Below are 24,166 nucleotides of genomic sequence, written 5' to 3' on the forward strand. Positions count from 1 at the left end.
AGTTAGATCCTTAGCCTATTGGATTATTACATGTTCTTTTTAGTAAGTATTGTTTTAGGCACAGAAATTACTTGTGTTGGCTTATGTTTCTCAATGACATACCAGAATAAAATGATTGATTTATAAATGATTCAAACTTCCATATACATTATTACGTTTAGTAAACTACCTAAAATTACTGTGTAAAAAATAAATTACTTAGTAACTTTGTGAGTCAGATCTTGGCAAACTGTCAATTTAGCAGAGTCAGGGTTACATTCTTGAAAATTTAGGCTTACATATAAGTATATTTAATAACTCAACAAAGTATTAAAGTCTTAAAATGGCTTAATGAAAAAGGAAATAAAAAATAATTCTTTGAACTTTATGGACAGTAACATGTTTTGTTCCTAAGAATTATTAAGAGTTAAGCAGGGACTCTGCCAATGGAATTCTAATTTTAATATGTTGGTTTTAGTCACTCCAACTAATTATTGTGCTCTTTTAAGAGAGAGGGAAAAATATGTTGGTGTGCAGGTAAATGTACGCTTATAGGTACCAAGAAAAACAGTCTTCAAGCAGTTTGGGGTTAAATATCTTCAGTACCTCTGGAACATATGATGGCAGGTCATGAGCTCTCAGTCATATGAGAAGAAAAGAGCTTATGTATAAACATGTAACATGATATTTTGGTACTTTTATTAATATTGGGCAATAATGCTGCCATAACTAATACCATTAATTTGGAATTATAAATAGACATAACTCAAGACACATTATTAGTAGGTACATGGTATTTATGGAAAATGATTAGTGTTCAAACTTTGACATCAGTTCAGATGATTGTGCCAGGAAGGCCATATTTGTAATTAACATTGGATTTGTACTGTCACCTGTTTCTAAGTGTGCAGATCTCAGCTTCCTCTTGAATAATTTGCGTAGGTTTACTTCCATTATTCTGTGGCCTGAGAATGTATATTGGCTTTTAGACTTTTTAAGTAGTTATACCTGCAACGTCCTTATTCATTTTTCACTTTTTTAAAAATTTTTTTAAAAATTTTTAAAAATTTTTCACTTTTAAAAAATTTTTTTGAGACAGTGTTTTGCTCTGTTTCTCAGACTAGCCTCAAACTCCCAGTCTCAAGCAATCCTCTTGCCTGAGCCTCCTGAGTATTGGGACTATAGATGTGTGCCCCCATGCCCAACTTCATTTTTACTTTTATTTTGAGGTTTTTCAATAATATAGTGTGATTGATTCTTTTAAACAAAAATATCTGAATTAGTGTTTTCTCCTTCCAGAATTCTGTGTGCTGACTACAGCTAATGTTCATAGTACTTTAGGAATACCTCTTTGAGGATTATTTTTAGAACCTATACCAGTTCTTCTAAATATTGTAATGGTGACATTTTAAGAGAAAATCCTTTGAGACTTATATTAATTCTTGAGAATAGAATGAGAATATTGAGAAAAATCAAGTGTTTGGAGCCAGTTCTTATTCCTAAAATATTTTTTCTAATATTTTATTGCAAGTAAAGAAAAAGGGAAGATTACTTACAAGATATGGCTTCAAAGCCATGAGACTTATTTTACACTCACCTTGAAAGTAGCTGAGCAGTTCAGCATTATTAGTTAAATATATAATCTGGAAGTGTCCACTCAGAAGAATAACATTCATATTCATTTGAGTATGTAGATTTAGATAAATTTCTCTGTAATTATTCTACATATGTATAGTATGAAATAAGATGTTTTTCTACTTAAAAAAAAAAGTCTACTATATCACAAGTAGCCATTGTACTTGGCCCTTTTGGCTTTTTTTAGGTGGTAATACTCACCAGTATATCTGTTCTTATAATCATTAGCCATCCTGGGCATTTCTTGTCACTAAGTGGACTTCAAGGACATTTTTTTGCTTAACATTTTATGACTGATGATTGGCACCAAAGCAATACATAGTTCTCTTTTAGTGCTGAAAACTGTTGTATGTTTTGTGGAAGTTTCCAGCTTTTAGAAATAAACAGTTTGATCAAGACTAAATGGAGGAGGAGACACATACCCTTAGTGATTCAAATTGCATAAGTATATGACATGATTTAGGTTGGATATGAGGTGTTTACTGGAACATGCTATTGAGACTTTTAGTTCTTATGGCAGTTTGCAGATGGAGTTTATAAAAGCACTTTCTGAATTTCCATATCCTTTATGTGAAGGCCTCCTAGGCATGAAGAATGGTACAAACTTGAAACATAGTATCAAAATACAGGGTATGTCCAAGCAAAGATCAGCCCTTTAGGACCAAAGCTGCTCTGAGGATTTGAGCCTCTTTTGCTGTCCTCAGCTTACAGAGACCAGTATATGGCCCTCCCCTTCCCATACATCAATTTTCTCACATTCTACCTTTGCCATCTATCATAAGGTCTCTTGTGATAGATGGCAATTAGGAAATCATGCTTAACATTATTGATGTTATACTTGGTTGTGTATTAAAATGTAAAGTGTCATTTAGTCTTTTCCATATATTTGTGTTTTCATATGTTCTTCCACACACGTCATACTTTTGAATATTTTATATTTTGAGCTTCATCTTCCTTAAACAAAATTCCCTGGCTGGAGCTGTAGCTCCAGAGTGCTAGTGGCAGACTGCTTGCTTAGCATGTATGAGGCACCGGATTCGATCTTAGCACCACATAAAAATAAACAAATAAAATCAAGGCATTCTGACCATTTACAATTACAAACAAACAAACAAATAAATAGATAAAAACCTCTCAGTACTCCCTTCATGTCGAACTTTTCCACTATGTCTTTGGAAACCCATTCTTTACCAACAGGCTTTGTTACACACTCTTTTTCTCACCGAATGTTCATTTACCTCCCTGCTTTTCTGAAAAATGACTCTAATGATTGTCACTTCACCTACAGTTCTTTAAAAATAATAATGCTTATTGGTCAACACAAAACTGAAGGGTTGAAAGATGAGAGCAATGCTCTCGTATCCGTTTGAGTCTCTCAGTACTTCATCCATATGAGAGACTCTGTACGTTAACTTCTTTGATGTTATGGCAATTGAATTTATCATACCTCTTTCTTCTCCTGCTTCTTTTTAAGCTACTTTCCTCTGATTCTTGTCACTCTTTCCAAAGTTTTTTTGTTTCCAAAGAAAGAAGAATTTCTTTTATTGTTTATAAATGATCCATATTTTGGTTTTGTAAGGTAGTTTCAACTTACAGTTTAGCATAATTGAGGCCAATTTAAAAGGGGAAGTAAAAGGTTTCTTATATTATTGTTAGTGGAGAACAATAGTCAAGATATCATATGATAATAGTGGTTTGATCAAACAAACTTACTTTATATCAAGTCTTTTTTAATTGATTTTATTATTTGTTTTAAATACACGACAACAGTGGAATGCACTGCAATCCTTATTACACATATAGAGCACAATTTTTTGTTTCTCTGTATATAAAGTATGTTCACATCAATTTATGCCATTATACATGTACTTTTTTGCATTATAATTCTTAATACACATATATACCACAATTTTTCATATCTCAGTTTGTATATATGATATGTTGACACCCAGTTCAAGTCTTCATACATGTACATTCCCCCATCCTTGCTAATCCCCTTCCCCTTCCCTTCCCTCCCACCCCTCTTCCCTATCTAGAATTAATCTAATCCTCCCATGCTCTCCCTCCCTAACCCGCTTATATCAGAGAAAACATTCGGCATTTGTTTTTTTTTTTTCTTTCCAAAGTTTTGCTCATCTCTGTGGATGACCTTTCTCAAGTACTAACTGTGTTAAATTTCCATTGCTGTGACAAAATACTTGAATAACTTATAAAGAGGAAAGATTTATTTTGGCTTATGGTTTTAGAGGTTTCAGTGAATGTGTCACTTGGCCTTCTGTTGCCTTTGGGCCTGTGGTGAGGCAGTACATCATGGCTGGGAGTGCATGGCAAAGGAAACTGCTCACCTGATGGTGGCCAGGAGGCCAGGAGAGGGGAGAGGACCAGAGTCACAATATACTCTTCAAGGACATACCCTCAGTGACCTAACTTCTTCCATCCAAGCCTTACCTCTTGAAGTTTTTACTACCTCTCAAGGACACCATGAGCTGCAAATTAGTATATAAACTTTTGGGGGACATTCAAGATCTAAACCATAACACTGACCTAGCTTGTTCTGAAGATCTTCATTTTTAGATCTTTAGTAACACACCACTTCAAGTCCCCATTTATGACTGTATCATGAGCCTTGTGTTCATCTGCAGCTGTTTTAGTTCTGAACAACCAATAACAGCTTGCTTTGCTTGAATATCTCCAAGGTAGCTCAAAAGCAGCATATTTAAAGCTGAATTCATGAATTTCCTTATCAGACCTGCTTTTTTCCCCCGGAGGTTTCCTGTCTTTATATTCCCTGTTATCTACCTGATTGCCCAAGCCTGAAACTTGAAATGCATTCTTGCCATTTTCTTCCTCATCATCTGCTTCTTTCACATGATAATATCAATTTTGTCTTCATCTGTGTCTCTCTATCCTCATTCTCATGCCGCCCTGAAGTTTTGCAGCAGCCTCTTAAAGTAAACTTCTTGTATTTGGTTTTGCCATACATTCTTCACTCTGATTGCAAAGAGTATAAAATGCATATTGACTGTGTCACATTCCTGTTTCTTCACCTAGTTTTAGAATCAAGTATAGTCCCCTCTATCCCAGTTTAAAGTCCATATGTAATCTGGCCCTGTTTACCCCTCTAGCTTCACTCAATTCTTGCCTCTTTTTGGGTCAAACCCCGCCTCAGTCATATTTAATTTATTTTACTTTCTGGAATGTGCCACAGATTTTTTTTTTAACTCTGAGCCTTTTAATACAATACAGCTACTTCAAAAAATTTCCCTTTTTATCAACTTGGCAAACTTCTACTTATCTTTCAGGCTTTAGCATCCTCTAGAAAGCCTTTCCTAACCCCCTTACCTTGTTCTGTGTTGTGGCTACCTGCATTTCCTCTATTATAGCACTTATTAAAGTGCCCATTATAATTGTCTATTAACTGGTGTGTATCCTCCATAATACTACAAGCTCTATGTAGAAAGGAATGTGTCAATAGCACCCAGAACAATGTTGAACCCACAGTAGTTGCTTAATATATTATTTGACTAATGAATAAATAAGGAAGAAAGAAAGGATAAGGTTTTGTTTTTTCTGTTTTTTGGAGAATAACAGGAGATAAAACTAGATGAAATCTTATTACCTAGGATTTCCTTTAAAATAATATGATTAAATTTTTCTAGTGTATAAAATTATTTAAGTAGGGAAGAAAACTTTGATTTTTGAATCCATAAAAACAGTTTAACTTAATGAAGGAGAACTGAATACAGGAGGGAGAACAAAATGGATAACTAAAATTGTATCTTTATAATGCCTACTATCACAGAGTAAACTAAAGAAGTGTCAGTAAAATCAGATAGAAGGAATGGTAAGAAAAGTGAAAGGAATGTCTACATGTTACAAAATAACATAGATGTGAAGCAGTAGGAACTGGAGACATATTGCAGAAAATTTACAAAGAAATGAACAAATGTATTCTTAATTCTTGCCTACTAGAAAGAAGTGAATTTGAAGAGTTCTTGGCCAGAGAGAACTTGAGTCAACTTTATATTACTTATGCTAGCATTCAATACTATTCATAATCTGAAATTCAGCAACCAGTATTAGTATTCTAACGTCCTTTGAAATGATGTTATCAGTGTCCTCCAGTACAAACTTTGAGACCTCTATAACTTATTCCCATACACTCTATTTGAATCCTACCAAAGACCCAACTTAAACCTCAACAAATTAATGTTGCCTTTCCTAAACTCTTTAGTGATCTCTTTATGTACTATTGATTTTTCTTTCATTTAGTTTATTGTTTTGTGGTGCTGAGGATTGAATCCAGAGCCTTGCACATGCTAGGGTAGTACTCTATCACTGAGCTGCATTCACCACCCTACTGATTTTGCTTTTCATTGAAACCTCCTGAAGACTTCTTTGCTTATACCCTTTTTATTCTCAATTAGACTATTACCAAGTGAGCAGTTTAAGGGTAAGATCCATGTTTCCTATTTGCTGCTCAATTCATTGAGCACCTTCAAGCCTCAGTGCATTATTAAAAATGTTTTATTTGGAATTATCTCTAAGGAATTCATCAGAGTTAAAGTGCTTTGGATCTTGAATGCTGCATGTTTCATGCATGTAACATATCCTAAGAAACCTCTCTCAGGAAAAACCAAAGTTTAAATCTAGAATGTCCCATAAAGTCTCAGGTGTTAAAAGCTTGGTCTCCAGATGGTGGCATTATGTGGAGGTGGTAGAAACTTTAGGAGGTGGGTCCTAGTTGGAGGAAGTATATATCACTGGGGGCTTGCCCTTGAAGAGTATATCTTGTCCTTGGCCTCTTCACCTGCCCTCTCGGTTTCTACCTTTGCTTCCTGCCTTCCATAAGGTGAGCAGCTTTACTCTCCCACATGCTCTTTACCATGATATCCTGCCTCACCACATGACCACAGTGATGGGGCCAACTGACCATGGACTTAAACCTCTGAAACCGTGAGCCAAAATAAATCTACCCCCTCCTTTAAGTTGTTTAAGTAATTGAAAGCTAACAAAATACAACTTGGTTATAGTGAATTCTTGATAGTTCATAATCAAAAAAAGATTAATATTTGTCAATATACTTTTAATAAAAAAACACCTGATATGTTGAATGAATACAAATTGTATCTTATATGTTTTGTGATAAAATTATAACTCCCTTATTTTATCACTGGGATCTTTTTGGTTGTAAATATACTATTCATTTATGGACTTGGTAACTGTGTTGGCTCTGTAAAGCCAGTACATAGAGTGGCTGAAGCCAAGGGTCTGTGGGTTAGTTCAGAGCTTCCCATTTTTAGCAGTGTGAACTCTCACTATGCTGAGTAATTAATTGTGCTTAGCTCTCATTTCTTTATTTATTAAATGGATAAATATCATTGCTTTCCTCACAGCATTATTGAGATAATTAAATGAGATAATCCCTATAAAATATGGAGCACAATGTCTGGCACTTAGTAAATGATGGATATAGTGATTAATCACTGTAATTAATTTATTTTTGTCAGATTTAACAATGCTATAAAAAGCAAAATCTCTGAAGTTTTTACATGTTAATTTTATGGATAGTATTTCAGTTACTTCTTAAACCATTCACACCCACTATTTTATGTGATATTTTGATCATAAAATAATAGGTTCTTTTCATAGTCATGTAGTACTGAATTGGCTACTTTTGAGAGTTCCACTACTTATAATTTCATAGTGACAAGGCTGGTTCCAACTGGAACAAAATATCCCTTACGTGGCTTTCTTTTATTGCATAATGTGAGATGCTTGTATCACAAGATGAATTCAGAATGCCTCTTTCTAAATCTCTAGGAATTAAGTCAGAGTTAACTATCAGGTAGAGAAAAGTCATGAAATTAAAACTGATATGCAGTGTCCTCTAGGGGATATTTCTAAAATAAGCTTTTTAAATGATAAGGTATCCCGTACCTCATTTTAATACCTATGTCTATTCCCAGATTTCACTTAGGAAACATTACAAATTTATAGCCTGACCACATTGTGTCTTAAACACTGAAGGCAAACCATATTGTGGGGATTTCATCTTAACCACATAGAAATTGTAACAAGCCCCAGATCACCAAACCAAGTAAGTAGTAGATCCGGGAATAGACTTGAGAAGGCTCTGATTCCTCCTATATTCTGAGACCACAAGGTTCTGCTTCTTCAGAACATAATGACACATCATTGAATGCTGCCAGACCACCAGAATATGACATATCAGGAGCAAGCCATGTGAGAGCACTTGCCAATGACCTATAATTTTTGCTTTCTGAAGGCTTGCTTAGCAACTAGAGAAGTGGGAAGGAGCTGTTCATTGCATGCATCAGATGATTATTGACTGATATTTGTATTTGGGGTACTTAGTTGCCACCACAGAGTTTATTTCTCAGTTAACATTATTTTTTTAAAATGATAATTTGTAACTATAGAGTTGCTTTTGTAAATTATAATAACAGTTATGTAATTTGTAATGAATGGCCTCATGTTTATGAGTTGAAAATTATTTTGTTTCTTTCAAGAATTGACCTTAGTTCTCTATTTTACTTTAAACTTTTTCTCCTCTTTGCCTTTAGTTGACTTCCAGAGCACTGAAATGATAGTTTTAAAGGTTTTTTTCCTTGTTGTTTGGAGAATAAATTTGCTAACCTCCTCTCTCTTTCAGGATAGAGAATAGCTTTATCTGTCATTACTATTTCCTGTGGATAAGAATTGCTTGTATTTATCTATATTTTAAAATTTTCATTATATTATAGATCCTTTTTCCTGGAATTATTTTCTGTCATTCTGTACACACTTTCAGAATTCTTTTAGTAAAACTTTTTTGGGTTTTATTTATCTAAAGTTGTCTTTGTTTAAACCTTACTCTTAAAGAACATCTTTGCTAGATGTATTATCTGGGGTGACAGTTATTTTCTCTTAGGCTTTTGAGGGTATTATTTAGCTGTTTATGGCTTCTTTTGTTGCAATTAAATAACCCTCATGATTAGAGAGTATTTATGTGCCCTTGTATTGAACTCCGTATATTTATCAGTTCATTTAATCTTTATAACAACCTTAGGATTATATATTATTATTAGAATTGTGGGAAAATACACAGGCACAGAAAAATTAAAAGATCTGTGAGTGTGATGAGGCCAAAATTTCAAACTAGGAGTTCTTATTCTAAAGCCTGTGCTCTTAAACCACTGTCATGGCCAAGCAAATATTCAAAAATAAGAACAAAGGATGACTAATGGTACTAAATATTAAAGTTAAGAGAGAACTATAATAAAACAGGGAGGTATATTTTTCTGGGTAGATAGATTATATAATTGCTATTATATTGTCATTACTGTTATACCTGTTTCCTCATCTATGAGATCAGGATATTAATAGGACTTACTTCATAGAGTGGTTGTGAAGAGCAAGTGAGAAAATGTGAGTGTGTGTTCACGTGCACATGTATGTTTTACATTTTATTACACCTTATAAAATGCCAAAAACATACATTGGAGAAAAGATAGTCTCTTCAACAAATGGTGCTGGGAAAACTGGAAATCCACATGCCATAAAATGAAATTTAACTCCTATCTTTCACCATGCACAAAACTCAAAATGGATCAATGACCTAGGAATTAAACCAAAGAACTTGTGTCTAATAGAAAAAAAAGTAGGCCAAAATCTCCATCATGTCAGATTAGGCCCCTACTTCCTTAATAAGACTCCTATAGCGCAAGAATTAAAATCAAGAATTAATAAATGGGATGGATTCAAACTAAAAAGCTTCTTTTCAGCAAAAGAAACAATCACTGAGGTGAATAGAGAGCCTACTAATTGGGAACAAATTCTTACAACACGCACGTCAGATAGAGCACTAATCTCTAAGATGTATAAAGAACTAAAAAAGCTAAGCACCATAAAAACAAATAACCTAGTCAATAATTGGGCTAAGGAAATGAACAGACACTTCTCAGAAGGTGATGTACAATCAGTCAACAAATATATGAAAAAATGTTCAATATGTCTAGCAACTAGAGAAATGCAAATCAAAACTACTCTAAGATTTCATCTCACTCCAGTCAGAATGGCAGCTATCAAGAATACAAATGCAGTATGTGTTGGCAAGGATGTAGGGAAAAAGGCTCACTCATACATTGCTGGTGGGACTGCAAATTGGTGCAGTCAATATGGAAAGCAGTATGGAGATTCCTTGGAAAATTGGGAATTGGACCCTTTTGACCCAGCTATCCCTCTCCTCAGTCTATACCCAAAGGACTTAAAACCAGCATACTACAGGGACACAGCCACATCAATGTTTATAGCAGCACAATTCACAATAGCTAAACTGTGGAACCAACCTAGATGCCCTTCCGTAGATGAATGGATAAAGAAAACGTGGTATATATATACACAATGAAATATTACTCAGCAATAAAAGAGAATATAATCATGGCATTTGCAGGTAAATGGATGGAGTTGGAGAATATAATGCTAAGTGTAGTTAGCCAGTCCCAAAAAAAACAAATGCCAAATGTATTCTCTGATATAAGGAGGCTGATTCATAGTAGAGTTGAGAGGGGGAGCATGGGAGGATTAGACAAACTCTAGATAGGGCAAAGGGGTGGGAGGGGAAGGGAGGGGGCAGGGGGGTAAGAAAGATGGTAGAATGAGATGGACATCATTACCCTAAATATATGTATGAAGAAGACACAAATGGTGTGAGTATACTTTTTATACAACCAGAGATATAAACAATTGTGCTCTATATGTGCAATATGAATTGTAATGTATTCTGCTGTCATATATAACAAATTAGAATAAAAAAAGAAAGTTTGGATTAATGATTAAATATATATGAAGAAGGCTGTTATAAATATGATATTGGAGGCAGAAACTAAAAAGATTGAGATATCTGACTACATAAAAATTTAAAATTTGGGGGGTAAAAACAAGTGGAACACCATCTAAATCATTAATCCACAGTATGCTAGATTAGTACAAACATTTGTGGCATGTATAATACAAGGTACTATGCTTAATATATAAGGACCTTTTATTTAAATAACAAATAGAAAAATGAACATTGAACATATAGTTTTTCAAAAAAATTACAAATGATCAATAGATAGAAAAAGATGCTAAACTTCACTAGTAATTGAAAACAACAACCACCCTCCTGCCAACCCTCTGCCACAGCAGACACTGACGAGCAGCAATCATGGCTCTGTGCTGCTCCATGCCATGGGTCTCAACTAGGGCCACAAGGTGACAGAGAGCCTGTACAGGCCAAGGTACAGCTGGTGGTTTGGGTACCTTATCAGGTATACCACTTCTTGTGAGGCCTGTGATCTGAGAGGTGTGTGGCATGCCAGGGAACTACTAAAAATCTCCAAGGACAAATGGGCCTCCAATTCATTAAGAAAAAGGTGGGGACACAACATCTTCACCAAGAAGAATCAAGAGGAGCTGGACAATGTTGCGGCCACTATGGCCACCATGATGAAAGCAGCTGCCAAGAAGACTGAGTCCCTTTTTCCCTTTATGCATAATGACACAGAAAAGAAGGAGAGAGAGAAGACACTAAATATTCAATACAAGTTTCACCTGTGACTTAAAAAGATAGTCCATCAAGAATAAATATATAATAATAGTGTATAAATAGATATAATGGAAGAAAAATAAGGTAACTACAAAGATTTTTGTTGGATCAGAAAAGAGAGAGACTAACAGCATTGTTTCCTACGGTCCTTGAATTATAGGCATAAAGTCAACAAGAAGCTAGAAATGAGAACAGAGTTTAGTAGCGTGTCTTCTGACAGGTTTGACATGTGGAAAAGAAAGACAAATAACCATAGTTGGTCCTATCATGGTTAAAGGAGTTGGTTGTAAAAATCAGGGCATCTTAGTTGGGCCCAGTGCTATACACCTATAACCTGGTTACTCAGGAAGCTGAGGTAGGAGAATCTCAAGTTCAAGGCCAGCCTCGTAAGCTTAGACCCTGTCTCAAAATAAATAGAAAGGGGTGAAGTTGAAGCTTAGTGGTAGAGTACCTTGGGCTAAATCTCCAGTACACAAAAATCAATTAATTCGTTAATCAATTAAAGAAAATCAGGGAGTCCTAAGGACAATGAGGGAAGGAATATACCAGTAGAGAAGGAAGAAATTGAAGTTTTGGAGTGGAGCAGGAAGGGGGCCAAGAGAGTTCAGGGAGATAGGGTACACTTTTGAGATAACTGTCTTTGTGTATAGAAATAAAGCTAGACTGAATTAGGAAGAGTGCAAGGACCAGCATGAAGATCTGACCCTTTTTTACTGTACCCTTAAATGTACACTACATTAGAGCCAATTAGATTTAAATTTTTTCAAACAATTTTTTCTTTCATTCTCCCAACTTTCATCTCAGTTATTTTGTTTCTGGTCTTCTTCAGCTTGTAAAACCCACTCTATTTTTGAAATCATAACTATCAATTAAAAGTTGATTTATTATGTGGTTTATGACCCCAGCTAGAAGTGCTGTCTGTCCCTTGAAGACTCATAATTTCTTGTTTATACACTTTTACATTATTTTTAATTTGGAGGATTTTTGTTTCTACTAAATTTGGATTCCTTGAGGATAAGGACCATGTTTTGGACCAAATTATGGTCATTTTGTATTATTTCAATTCACAGTGCCAACACAATGACTTTCTGTGGTAAACATGCAGTAAATATTTGCTAAATACATACTGTCTGACACATTTATACTCAGCCTCTAAAGATATTTTGCCTTTTCTGTGAGCTAATTTTAAGGATTTATTTAGTTAGTTAGTTGTAGTTGGGCACAATACCTTTATTTTATTTATTTATTTTTATGTGGTGCTGAGGATTGAACCCAGGGCCTCGCATGTGCTAGGCAAGTACTCTATGACTGAGCCACAACCTCAGCCCCTTAAGGATTTATTTTTAAATGTTATTTCACTAACCTCTTCTAAAATGAATGTTTTTATTTTATAGATATGGTATGAATTGCCTTATTCAGTTTGAAGATTTTGCCAATGTGAATGCATTTCGTCTCCTGAACAAATATCGAAATCAGTATTGCACATTTAATGATGATATTCAAGGTAATAAATTTTTCAGCTTGTATGGACCAAAAATAATGTCTGAAAGTAGTTCATAATTTTATGATTCAAATTGAATAAATACATACTAAGTACCTACTAAAATCTGGGAGTTACACTTAATAATTTCATGTAAAATTTCCCATTTAATTTCATATATTTGAGAAAGTACTCTGTGATTCTAGAAAGTATTAGATCCATGAGCTAGAGAATAAACTCTCAGAAATCTTGTAAAATCCCTGTTGATTATCATTGAACAAAGGAAATGTATGAAATATATTATTCATTATTTAAGAATGAAATGTATATAGTTCTCTCTTCAGCTTTCTTTTCTGTCAGTCACAACTTCTAAGCTTCACCCCAGTAAGTGTTCTCTTTGTGTACAGTGTGCCACATTTTATTTTTTATCTTTATAGATAGTTGGTTGCCTGCCATTAACCATGCCACCTTTGTTTTTCTACTTAAGACTTTAAACTCTCTCTAGCTCACACCTGTCCTCCATTCTGCCCTGCATCCAGTGCTGCTTTACCATAAGAATTGTGTTGCATACTGTTCCTTTATAGGCAGGGAGAGGGAAAAATATAGACAAGAGTTCCTAAGGAAAACATAATTAGTTGTAGCAACTTGAAATAAGATCACAAATTGTTTCCATTTTACTAATTCTAGTAAATGTTTTCCAGTGTTGTTATCATTCTTGAATTCTCAGTAGCATTCAATATTCTTGATTTATCTTCTTTTTCTTGGCTTCCATATCATAGTATTCTTATGACTTTTTCCTGTTTTATTGGCTATTTGCCTTTTTTTTTCTTTTTGCAGGTTCATCCTTTATGTCTGTTTATTAAATGAAAGAATACTTCAATGCTCAGTCTGAAGACCCCCTTTTAAAATTTTTGTTATATCTTCTTAGGTATATACTTTAAGTTCACATATGTGATAAGCAGATTTATTTCTCCAGCTCCTACTTCTTTGAATTTCGGGCTGTATGCCCATCTCTTTGTTTAATATCCTCTCTTGGATATACCAAAGGTATTTCATATTCAGCATACCCAAAATCAAAATCTTATTTCCTCATCAAACCTAACATTATTCCAGTATTCTCGGTGAATTTCTGAGAGTTCTCTGTTCTTCAGCCTTTCCCACTAAATATAGCCTATTACCAAGTCTTGATTTCCTGTCATAAAACTGTCTCTTCCATAGATTTTTCTTCATTATCCTGGTATAAGTTACTATTATTTTTCCTAAGCACCTGGTATTTTCTAGGAAGTCTATTCACTTTCTCTCTTACTTCCCCATCTTATGTTTTCTGCATAGGGTCTCTACCTTTTGCCAGATATAGATCTAAGTGCTGAAGATTTAGTGGGGAACAAAGGCAAAATTCTCTCCTTGATATAGAAATCAGGCCATATTATTCCTTCCTTAAAATAATGTTTTTCCCTTGTACTTAGGATAAAAATAAAAATCCTGAATTTGGTTCAAAATTCATAGAGCCCTGTCTTTCTCTCTATAGTCTCATTATTTTTGCCATTCTAGCTATAATATCCTTTCTCAGATCTTGAGGTGACCCGGCTTTTACTATTTATTTATTTATTTATTTATTTATTTATTTATAGTTTGTATCCAAATGTTGATCTCTCTTCCTAGAATACTCTCCCCACCCCCCATGTTTCATGTCAATCATGATGTGTCTCATGGAGATCTTCTGAATCCCTGTCTAGGTCTAATCCACCTTATAGATTCTGATGCATATACTTTTTATTTTCTTTGTATGTAGCTTTATATATTTATGTAAGTTTAAAAAAAATCTATGCTTCCCTCCCCACAAAGTTTTAAGCTGGGCAAGGGTAAGGACATGGCCATTTTACTCATCTCTGCGTCCTTTATCATTAACACAGTGCTTAGCCCAGAATGAGTAAATGTGGTGTATCTAAAGGAGGATTTGGAAAAAGCCCACTGCCTGTTTTTATAGTTTTATAGTAGCATAGCTATATGCCACTTTGTGTCTGTGGTGTGTATGGCTGTTTTCTTGCTGCAACAGCAGAATTAAGTCTGGGATAGATGTTGCATTGCACAAACCCTGAAATATTTACAGTTTGACTCTCTACAAGAAAAGTTTGCCAATCTTTGGTCTAAATGATTGAATTTGAGGGAACTAGAAAGAATTGATCTATGACACTAGACTAACTAGGGTAGGTTTGTATTTTGGAAAGATTACTCACATTGTCTATAGAGTATAGAGAATAAGATTGAATGGGAGCCAATTTGAAGATTGCTGCCTTAATCCAGTTTTTTTTTTTTTTGTTCTAAGAAAATGCCAATAAAGTTAGAAGTAGACAGGCAATTGATTGTGACTGTGATTCTTTCTGCCTTGAAGAACTCTAAGAACGACAGGACAGTAACAGGAAATATGAGCAACATTATTACAGGTAGGGATTAAGAACACAAACCTAAGAGTCAGACTGATTTGCTTTGCTCCTTACTAGCCATGGACTTTTATTGATTTATGTAACCCTTCTATTAATTTTCTCACCTATGGCAGAAAATTATAAAATAACTTCCTTTTTTTAAGAATTGAAATTTTGAGACTAAAAAAAAGAGACTGAAAGAACTACTATAGGAGAGAACTAAAGAGCCAATTGACTATGAAACATAAAAGGATTCAATAAATGGTCATTTAGGATCTGATTGAAATTGAATATAACAAAATGTATCATATCAGCAGGCTGAGTGGCTTGAGTTCAGCAGTTTAGGAATGGATGAGACCAACATGGAAAGTTGAGTTTATTTACATTAGATATAGAAAGGACAACAGGATAAGAGCAAAAAGTTAAGTGATGACTGTGACACCAAGCTGGAAAAGGAAGGAAGTGAAGATACAAGGACTATTAGATCCGGTGGAGGCCTAGATATCCCATGAAGTCAGAGATGAGGTATTATTGTTACAGGGCAGAGGCCTGCCACGAAGTGCAGTCTGTTGAGAAAACCCCCTTCTAACCCTGATTCTTTAAATCATGCTAGAAAGATTTCAGACATGTGGCTCAGAGTAGCAGGCATGAGTCTATCAGAGAGGATAGGGAAAGTGAAAAGAGAGAGCGTCATCTCAGAGATGAGAAGGGATGGTGTATGTCCCCTGCCCTTCATTTTTATTGGGGGCTCCCAGGTAAATTTCCAGGGAGTTCTGCCCACCTTCATCTCTGGACTTTTCACTGACAGCAGGATGACATCAGATTTTCAATACGTTTCTGGGAGTCACAACTCTAGGTCACTTCGGCCCATGCTGACCCGTTCTAATGGGAACCTGTTCTTACAGATTTTATGGCTAGGGGGAATTATTCTTATCTCCCTGAGTTCTGGGATTTGTATAAGGGTCACAAAAAGTCTCCCCCTTCAGGGTAACTTGTGGTTTTTTGGTTGGCATTTTGGGACTGCATTTCTCCTTGCAGATAACAGTTCATTTGCTGAGGAATGTAATATATCCTGTCAATTTAAGCCAGACAGGGCTACAGGTAAATTGCTTTAAAAAAAAAAAAAGCATGTAGGGGTCAGCACAGTGGGCCCAGTTTATAGAATTATTTCCTTAACCCCATATTCCTACCACTCACATCTGCCAGTTCCCTATCACAGTGACAGTAACTGAATAAAAGAACTGAAAAGTAGGAGATTATAGACCATGAGTGAGGTATTCTAATATGATACTTTCAAGAAGAATTAGTTCTGAGTGATGGCAAGCACCAAAATGAAGTTTAGGAGGAAGACAGCCAAAGTGCACTAAAGATGATTGTCATTGGAAATGGCAAAGAACAGTTAAAATGTAAAATGGGAATGACAGTCTTCTCTCATGCAATTTATTGAGGACAAAATAATTAATTGTGAAAATACCCTATTGACTGAAACATACTGTATAAATATAATTTTTAAAATTTACCATATTTGGGGCTGGGTTTGTGTCTCAATGGTAGAGCTCTTGAGTAGCACATGTGAGGCACTGGGTTCGATCCTCTGCACCACATAAAAAATAAATAAATAAAATTATTGTGTCCATCTACAACTAAAAAAATTACCATATTTAAGTTATTTAATAGGACATAGCTATTTAAATTTAAAATGTTTAAAAATCATTTGTTTCATTTTACTTTCTAAAGTACACTAAAGTAATTGGCCAAATCTTTCCTCAAATTCTTTGTGATATTAATTATATTTTGTACATTAGTGCCCATTTTCAAGCTAAATATACTTAAGCTATTTAAATGTTGCTTTATTAATTTTTAAATTTTCTTTTTGAATACTCATTCATAAGAAGTGAATATTGGAAAGATTCAAAAAGGGAATAAGCTGTAAAATTTTAGATATTAAGAATCCTATATATGAACTATAGAAATATACCTTAATTGAGAATACTGTGCATAATGGTAGAGTGCTTTTGATGCTGTTTTGCAGCTGAGTTTTGCAGACCAGTGTCTTCAAGTCACTATCAATTCATTTTTAGATGATCTGTAGAAGAGTTACTGAGTAAATTATTTAACAGACCTATCCCTTTCTTTAGTATGTTTTTTTTTTCATTTTGTGGGTCTCATAGAAATGTTCATATTAGAAGTTAAAGACCAATAGTACATGATTTTTGAACCATTATGTAGAATTAGTGAGAATTAGAGTTTACTTAAATAAAAAGAATGTTAAATCCAAATCATTTTAAAAAAGAAAAAAAGGGGCAACTAGGAATTGAGATGAGAATTTCCACCAGCCAAGGCCAGGAATTTTGAGGTCAGTGCTTGGGGTCCATCAGAATTCCAGTCTAGAGCACAGGAAATTTGAGGCAGGAGCCACCTCAGGGTCAAGAGAAGGGCATGGAGGAATCAAGAGGATTCACAGCAGAATATTTCTCCTGTAAGTCACCACTATGGAGGCATTACTTCACCCCAGCTTATCTGGCTTAAAAATATAATCCATGCTTGAATGATTGCTTATTTCCTCATAGAAATTTCAGAGTCTTACTATCTCAGAAAAGAAGAAGATGGGTTTCAAAAAAAAAAAAAAACATCTAATCTCTGGCTATGGAAAACCATTGGCAAGTTATTGAGCTTCTGACTAGAAACAATCAAACCATTTTATGCATTTCTCCACACCAAAATTGTGTCTTTATGACACATTTTCTCCATATGTTTCTTTTTTTGCCTTTTTAACCTTATGCTTTTACCATTATGCCCACAGATGTAATATTTTCCCCACTGTGGGCACAGAAACTGCATTTCATTGCCAAGGAAAATAATTATGTAACCATTACAGCCATACCATGTAAATAAATGTTTTCACACTGATCCTTGGATTTTTTTCCTTATTTTTTTTAAAGATATGTGCTTTAAATATACTGTTTTATGAAAATGATTTGATTAAAGAAAATGTACATAAAAATCTTTATTAGTGATCTAAAATAATCATAAATTATATAGGTTTTGGTTAAAAATCATATTAGGCCTGTTCGCCATTTCCTTGGGGAATTTGATTGTCACTCTCTTAGATCTTTTCTCTTACACTGCTCAAATTCCACAGAAAGGATTTTTCCAGTTTTTCTCATTTATTAACTTTCTGTCAATGTTAGCATTCTTTTAGTGTTCATTGAGCTAAGAAGGAGAAGATTGGGTTGAGTACATAAATTTCTTTTCTTCTTTTTGTTTTTTTCAGTATTGGGTATTGAATCCAGGGTCTTGCACACACGCTAGGCAAGCACTCAGCCACTGAGTGACGTCCCCAGTCACATAAATTTGTCATAATCTTAGGATGGCACTCTTGCCTCCAATTATACCTGCTGTCTTACAATCCAGACTCTTCAGAATATGAACCTCTAGTATTTTTCCCAGACTTTCAGACTAGAGCAGGGTCAACCATTTGCCAGAAGCAGAGGGAAGCAGATCTGGATTCTAACTTCTTCTCATTATATTTCCCCCGCCCACCCCCGCCCCAGGTCCTTGTGGATTGAACCTAGGGTTTTACCACTGAGCCACATCCCCAGTTGTCTCATTTTTTTCTTTTGAGACAGGGTCTTATTAAATTGTGGAGGCTGACCTTGAACTTCTGATCCTCCTGCCTCAGCCTCCTCAGTTGCTGGATTACAGACATGCACCACACGGTGCCTGGCTTCTCAGCAGATTTTTGACCAGTACCTTGGTGCCACCTAGCTGAGCCTTTTGAGAATTTTGCCATATCAGTCTGTTCATTTCTTAACCATTACTACTGCTTGCCAACCACCTATTTGCAATTTACACATTTAAAAGCCTTCTAACATCTAAAATTTTATTGCAATGCTCTTCTGTTCTCCAGTTTTTAAAAAATCTGTTTTCTGTTTTTTTAGTTGATTTTGTTGGGGAGAAGGAATACTAAATTTTATATTCATTCTCCTATTTTTAGCAGGTCATCATCCCTGCCTCTATGTCTTGCACGTGCTCTTCCTACTTAGTATGTCCTCCCTTCTGAGGTCCTTGACCCTGGTGAATCCCTCAGTTCTGTGCTCAGGCAGTATGTGTTCTAGATGCCTTGAACCTAGTCTAGGTGAACTCCTCCTCCTACTGCTCGTTCTTATCATCTGGCCTATTTATTTACTAGTACTTGAAGATTATAACTTTCTAATTACATATTGGTCTCACTGAATTTTTATACCATTTTTAAAAAATCAATGCATTATAATTGTACATTAATAGTAGGTTTTGGTCTCATTTATTTTATATAGTAATTCTGTTTAACAAATTATTAGGAGAGGTCATTCTTAAGATAAGACTGATATTTACAACCATAGCACAAACACAAGACAACTGGCAACTTCTGTTTATGTTAAAGACACATTATACACAGATACAAATGTAGGTTGAATATCCCTTGTTCAAAATGTTTGGGAATAGACATTTCTAGATTTTGTAATGTGTATTTGCATATACATAATGAAATATCTTCAGTATAGGATCAAGTTTAAACATAAAATTTGTTTCATATATACCATATACACATAGCTTGAAGGTAATTTGATTAAATATTGTTTTTTCTTTTTTTTTATTGGTTGTTCAAAACATTACAAAGCTCATCATATATCATCTTTCATACATTTGACTCAATTGGGTTATGAACTCCCATTTTTACCCCAAATACAAATTGCAGAATCACATCGGTTACACACTCACATTTTTACATAATGGCATATTAGTGAATGTTGTATTCTGCTACCTTTCCTTTCCCCTACTATCCCCCCTCCCCTCCCCTCCCATCATCCCTCTCTATCTCATCTGCTGTTGTTCAGTTCTCTCCCTTGTTTCCCCCCCCCCTTTCCCCTCACATCCTCTTCTATGAAATTTTGTGTAACATTGAGGGTCTCCTACCATTTCCATATGCTTTCCCTTCTTTCTCCCCACTCGTCTTTGTTTAATGTTAATCTTTTCCTCATGCTCTTCCTCCCTGTTCTGTTCTTAGTTGCTCTCTTTATATCAAAGAAGACATTTGGCATTTGTTTTTTAAGGATTGGCTAGCTTCGCTTAGCATAATCTGCTATAATGCCATCCATTTCCCTGCAAATTCTATGATTTTATCATTTTTTATTGCTGCATAGTACTCCATTGTGTATAGATGCCACATTTTTTTTATCCATTCATCTATTGAAGGGCATCTAGGTGGGTTCCACAGTTTAGCTATTGTGAATTGTGCCGCTATGATCATTGATGTGGCAGTATCCCTATAGTACGCTCTTTTAAGATCCTCAGGGAATAGTCCGAGAAGGGCGATAGCTGGGTCAAATGGTGGATCCATTCCCAGCTTTCCCAGGTATCTCCATACTGCTTTCCAGATTGGCCTTACCAATTTGCAGTCCCACCAGCAGTGTACAAGTGTACCCTTTTCCCCACATCCTCGCCAACACTTATTGTTGTTTGATTTCATAATGGCTGCCAATCTTACTGGAGTGAGATGGTATCTTAGAGTGGTTTTGATTTGCATTTCTCTGACTGCTAGAGATCGTGAGCACTTTTTCATGTACTTGTTGATTGATTGTATGTCCTCCTCTGTGAAGTGTCTGTTCAGGTCCTTGGCCCATTTGTTGATTGGATTATTTGTTATCTTATTGTTTAATTTTTTGAGTTCTTTGTATATTCTGGATATTAGGGCTCTATCTGAAGTGTGAGGGTTAAAAATTTGTTCCCAGGATGTAGGCTCTGTGTTTACCTCTCTTATTGTTTCTCTTGCTGAGAAAAAACTTTTTAGTTTAAGTAAGTCCCATTTATTTATTCTTGTTATTAACTCTTGGGCTATGGGTGTCCTATTAAGGAATTTGGAGCCTGACCCCACAGTATGTAGATCGTAGCCAACTTTTTCTTCTATCAGACGCAGTGTCTCTGATTTGATATCTAGCTCCTTGATCCATTTTGAGTTAACTTTTGTGCATTGCGAGAGAAAGGGATTCAGTTTCATTTTATTGCATATGGATTTCCAATTTTCCCAGCACCATTTGTTGAAGATGCTATCCTTCCTCCATTGCATGCTTTTAGCCCCTTTATCAAATATAAGATAGTTGTACTTTTGTGGATTGGTTTCTGTGTCCTCTATTCTGTACCATTGGTCCACCTGCCTGTTTTGGTACCAGTACCATGCTGTTTTTGTTACTATTGCTTTGTAGTACAGTTTGAACTCTGGTATCGCTATACCTCCAGATTCACACTTCCTGCTTAGAATTGCTTTTGCTATTCTGGGTCTTTTGTTTTTCCATATGAATTTCATGATTGCTTTATCTATTTCTACAAGAAATGCCTTTGGGATTTTAATTGGCATCGCATTGAACCTGTAAAGAACTTTGGGTAATATCGCCATTTTGATGATGTTAGTTCTGCCTATCCATGAACAGGGTACATTTTTCCATCTTCTGAGATCTTCTTCTATCTCTCTCTTTAGGATTCTGTAGTTTTCATTGTATAAATCTTTCACCTCTTTTGTTAGGTTGATTCCCAAGTATTTTATTTTCTTTGAGGATATTGTGAATGGAGTGGTTTTCCTCATTTCCATTTCAGAAGTTTTGTTGCTGATATACAGGAATGCCTTTGATTTATGCGTGTTGATTTTATATCCTGCCACTTTGCTGAATTCATTTATTAACTCTAGCAGTTTCTTTGTAGACCCTTTTGGGTCTGTTAAATATATTATCATGTCATCCGCAAATAGCGATAATTTAAGTTCTTCTTTTCCTATTTTTATGCCTTTAATTTCTTTTGTCTGTCTAATTGCTCTGGCTAGTATTTCAAGAACTAATTTGAATAGAAGTGGTGATAGAGGGCATCCCTGTCTTGTTCCAGATTTTAGAGGGAATGCCTTCAGTTTTTCTCCATTTAGGATGATGCTAGCCTGAGGTTTAGCATATATAGCTTTTACAATGTTGAGGTAAGTTCCTGTTATCCCTAGTTTTTCTAATGTTTTGAACATAAAGGGATGCTGTACTTTGTCAAATGCTTTTTCTGCATCTATCGAGATGATCATATGGTTCTTGTCTTTAAGTCTATTGATGTGGTGAATAGTATTTATTGATTTCCGTATTGAACCAGCCTTACATCCCAGGGATGAATCCTACTTGATCATGGTGCACAATTTTTTTGATATGCTTTTGTATTCGATTCGCCAGGATTTTATTGAGAATTTTTGCATCCAAGTTCATTAGAGATATTGGTCTGTAGTTTTCTTTCTTTGAAGTGTCTTTGTCTGGTTTCGGGATCAGGGTGATGTTGGCCTCATAGAATGAATTTGGAAGAGCTCTTTCTTTTTCTATTTCTTGAAATAGCTTGAAAAGTATTGGTATTAATTCTTCTTTGAAGGTTTTGTAAAACTCCGCTGTATACCCATCCGGTCCAGGGCTTTTTTTGGTTGGTAGTCTTTTGATGGCTTCTTCAATTTCTTCCTTTGTTATTGGTCTGTTTAAATTGTGTGTGTCTTCCTGACTCAATCTGGGCAGATTGTATGACTTAAGAAATTTATCGATATCTTCACTATCTTCTATTTTATTGGAATATAGGGTTTCAAAATACTTTCTAATTATCTTCTGTATTTCTGTAGTGTCTGTTGTGATATTGCCTTTTTCATCCCGTATGTTAGTAATTTGAGTTCTCTCTCTTCTTCTCTTCGTTAGCATGGCTAAGGGCCTGTCGATCTTATTTATTTTTTCAAAGAACCAACTTTTAGTTTTTTCAATTTTTTCAATGGTTTCTTTTGTTTCAATTTCATTGATTTCTGCTCTAATTTTAATTATTTCTTGTCTTCTACTACATTTGCTGTTATTTTGCTCTTCCTTTTCTAGGTTTTTGAGGTGTAGTATGAGTTCATTTACTTCTTGGTTTTTTTCTTTTTTTGAGGAAAGAACTCCAAGAAATGAATTTCCCTCTTAAAACTGCTTTCATTGTGTCCCATAGATTCCGGTATGTTGTGTCTGTATTGTCATTTGTCTCTATGATTTTTTTTTATCTCCTCCTTTATGTCTTCTGTAACCCATTGATCATTCAGTAACATATTGTTCATTTTCCATGTGATGTAGGATTTTTCCTTCCTTGTTTTATCATTGATTTCCAGTTTCATTCCATTATGATCAGATATGGTGCATGGTATTATCTCCACACCTTTATATTTACTAAGAGTTGCCCTATGGCATAGTATATGGTTTACCTTTGAGTAGGATCCATGTGCTGCTGAGAAGAACGTGTATCCACTTGATGATGGTTGATATATTCTATATATGTCGGTTAAGTCTAGGTTATTGATTGTGCTATTGAGTTCAATAGTTTCTTTATTCAGCTTTTGTCTAGAGGATCTGTCTAATGGTGAGAGCAGTGTGTTGAAGTCACCCATAATTATTGTGTTGTAGTCTATTTTACTCTTGAACTTGAGGAGAGTTTGTTTTATGAACGATGCAGCTCCATTGTTTGGTGCATACAAATTGATAATTGTTATGTCTTGTTGGTGGATGGTTCCTTTTTAACAGTATATAGTGTCCTTCTTCATCCCTTTTGATTAACTTAGGTTTGAAGTTGATTTTATTCGATATGAGTATGGCCACTCCTGCTTGCTTCCGAGGGCCATGTGAGTGATATGATTTTTCCCAACCTTTTACCTTCAGTCTGTGTATGTCTTTTCCTATCATATGAATCTCCTGAAGGCAGCATATTGTTGGATTTGTTTTTTTGATCCAGGTTACTAGCCTATGTCTCTTGATTGGTGAGTTTAGGCCATTAACATTTAAGGTTACAATTGAAATATGATTTGTACTTCCAGTCATGTTTATTTATTTATTTATTTTAGTTTGGCTAGTTTTTACTTTTTGGTTATTTTCCTCCCCCTTTACTGAGATACCTCCTGCTGTTAGTTTTGGGCACTATTTTTCAATTCCTCTTCTTGTAGTATTTTGCTCAAAATGCTTTGCAGTGCTAGTTTTCTGGCTGCGAATTCTTTTAGTTTTT

The 24,166-nt window shown here is 35.0% G+C and overlaps 1 protein-coding gene across 1 annotated transcript in view; it reads left to right on the top strand.

The window, feature by feature from the left end:
• Positions 1-24,166, top strand: part of Me1 (malic enzyme 1) — a 168,520-nt gene that overhangs the window by 109,048 nt on the left and 35,306 nt on the right. Inside the window, 1 exon segment of the mRNA XM_027928254.2 lies at positions 12,601-12,710. Coding sequence (XP_027784055.2) covers positions 12,601-12,710 — 110 coding nt within the window.

Source organism: Marmota flaviventris, chromosome 6 (genome assembly GCF_047511675.1).
Source record: "Marmota flaviventris isolate mMarFla1 chromosome 6, mMarFla1.hap1, whole genome shotgun sequence".
Lineage (NCBI taxonomy): Eukaryota > Metazoa > Chordata > Mammalia > Rodentia > Sciuridae > Marmota > Marmota flaviventris.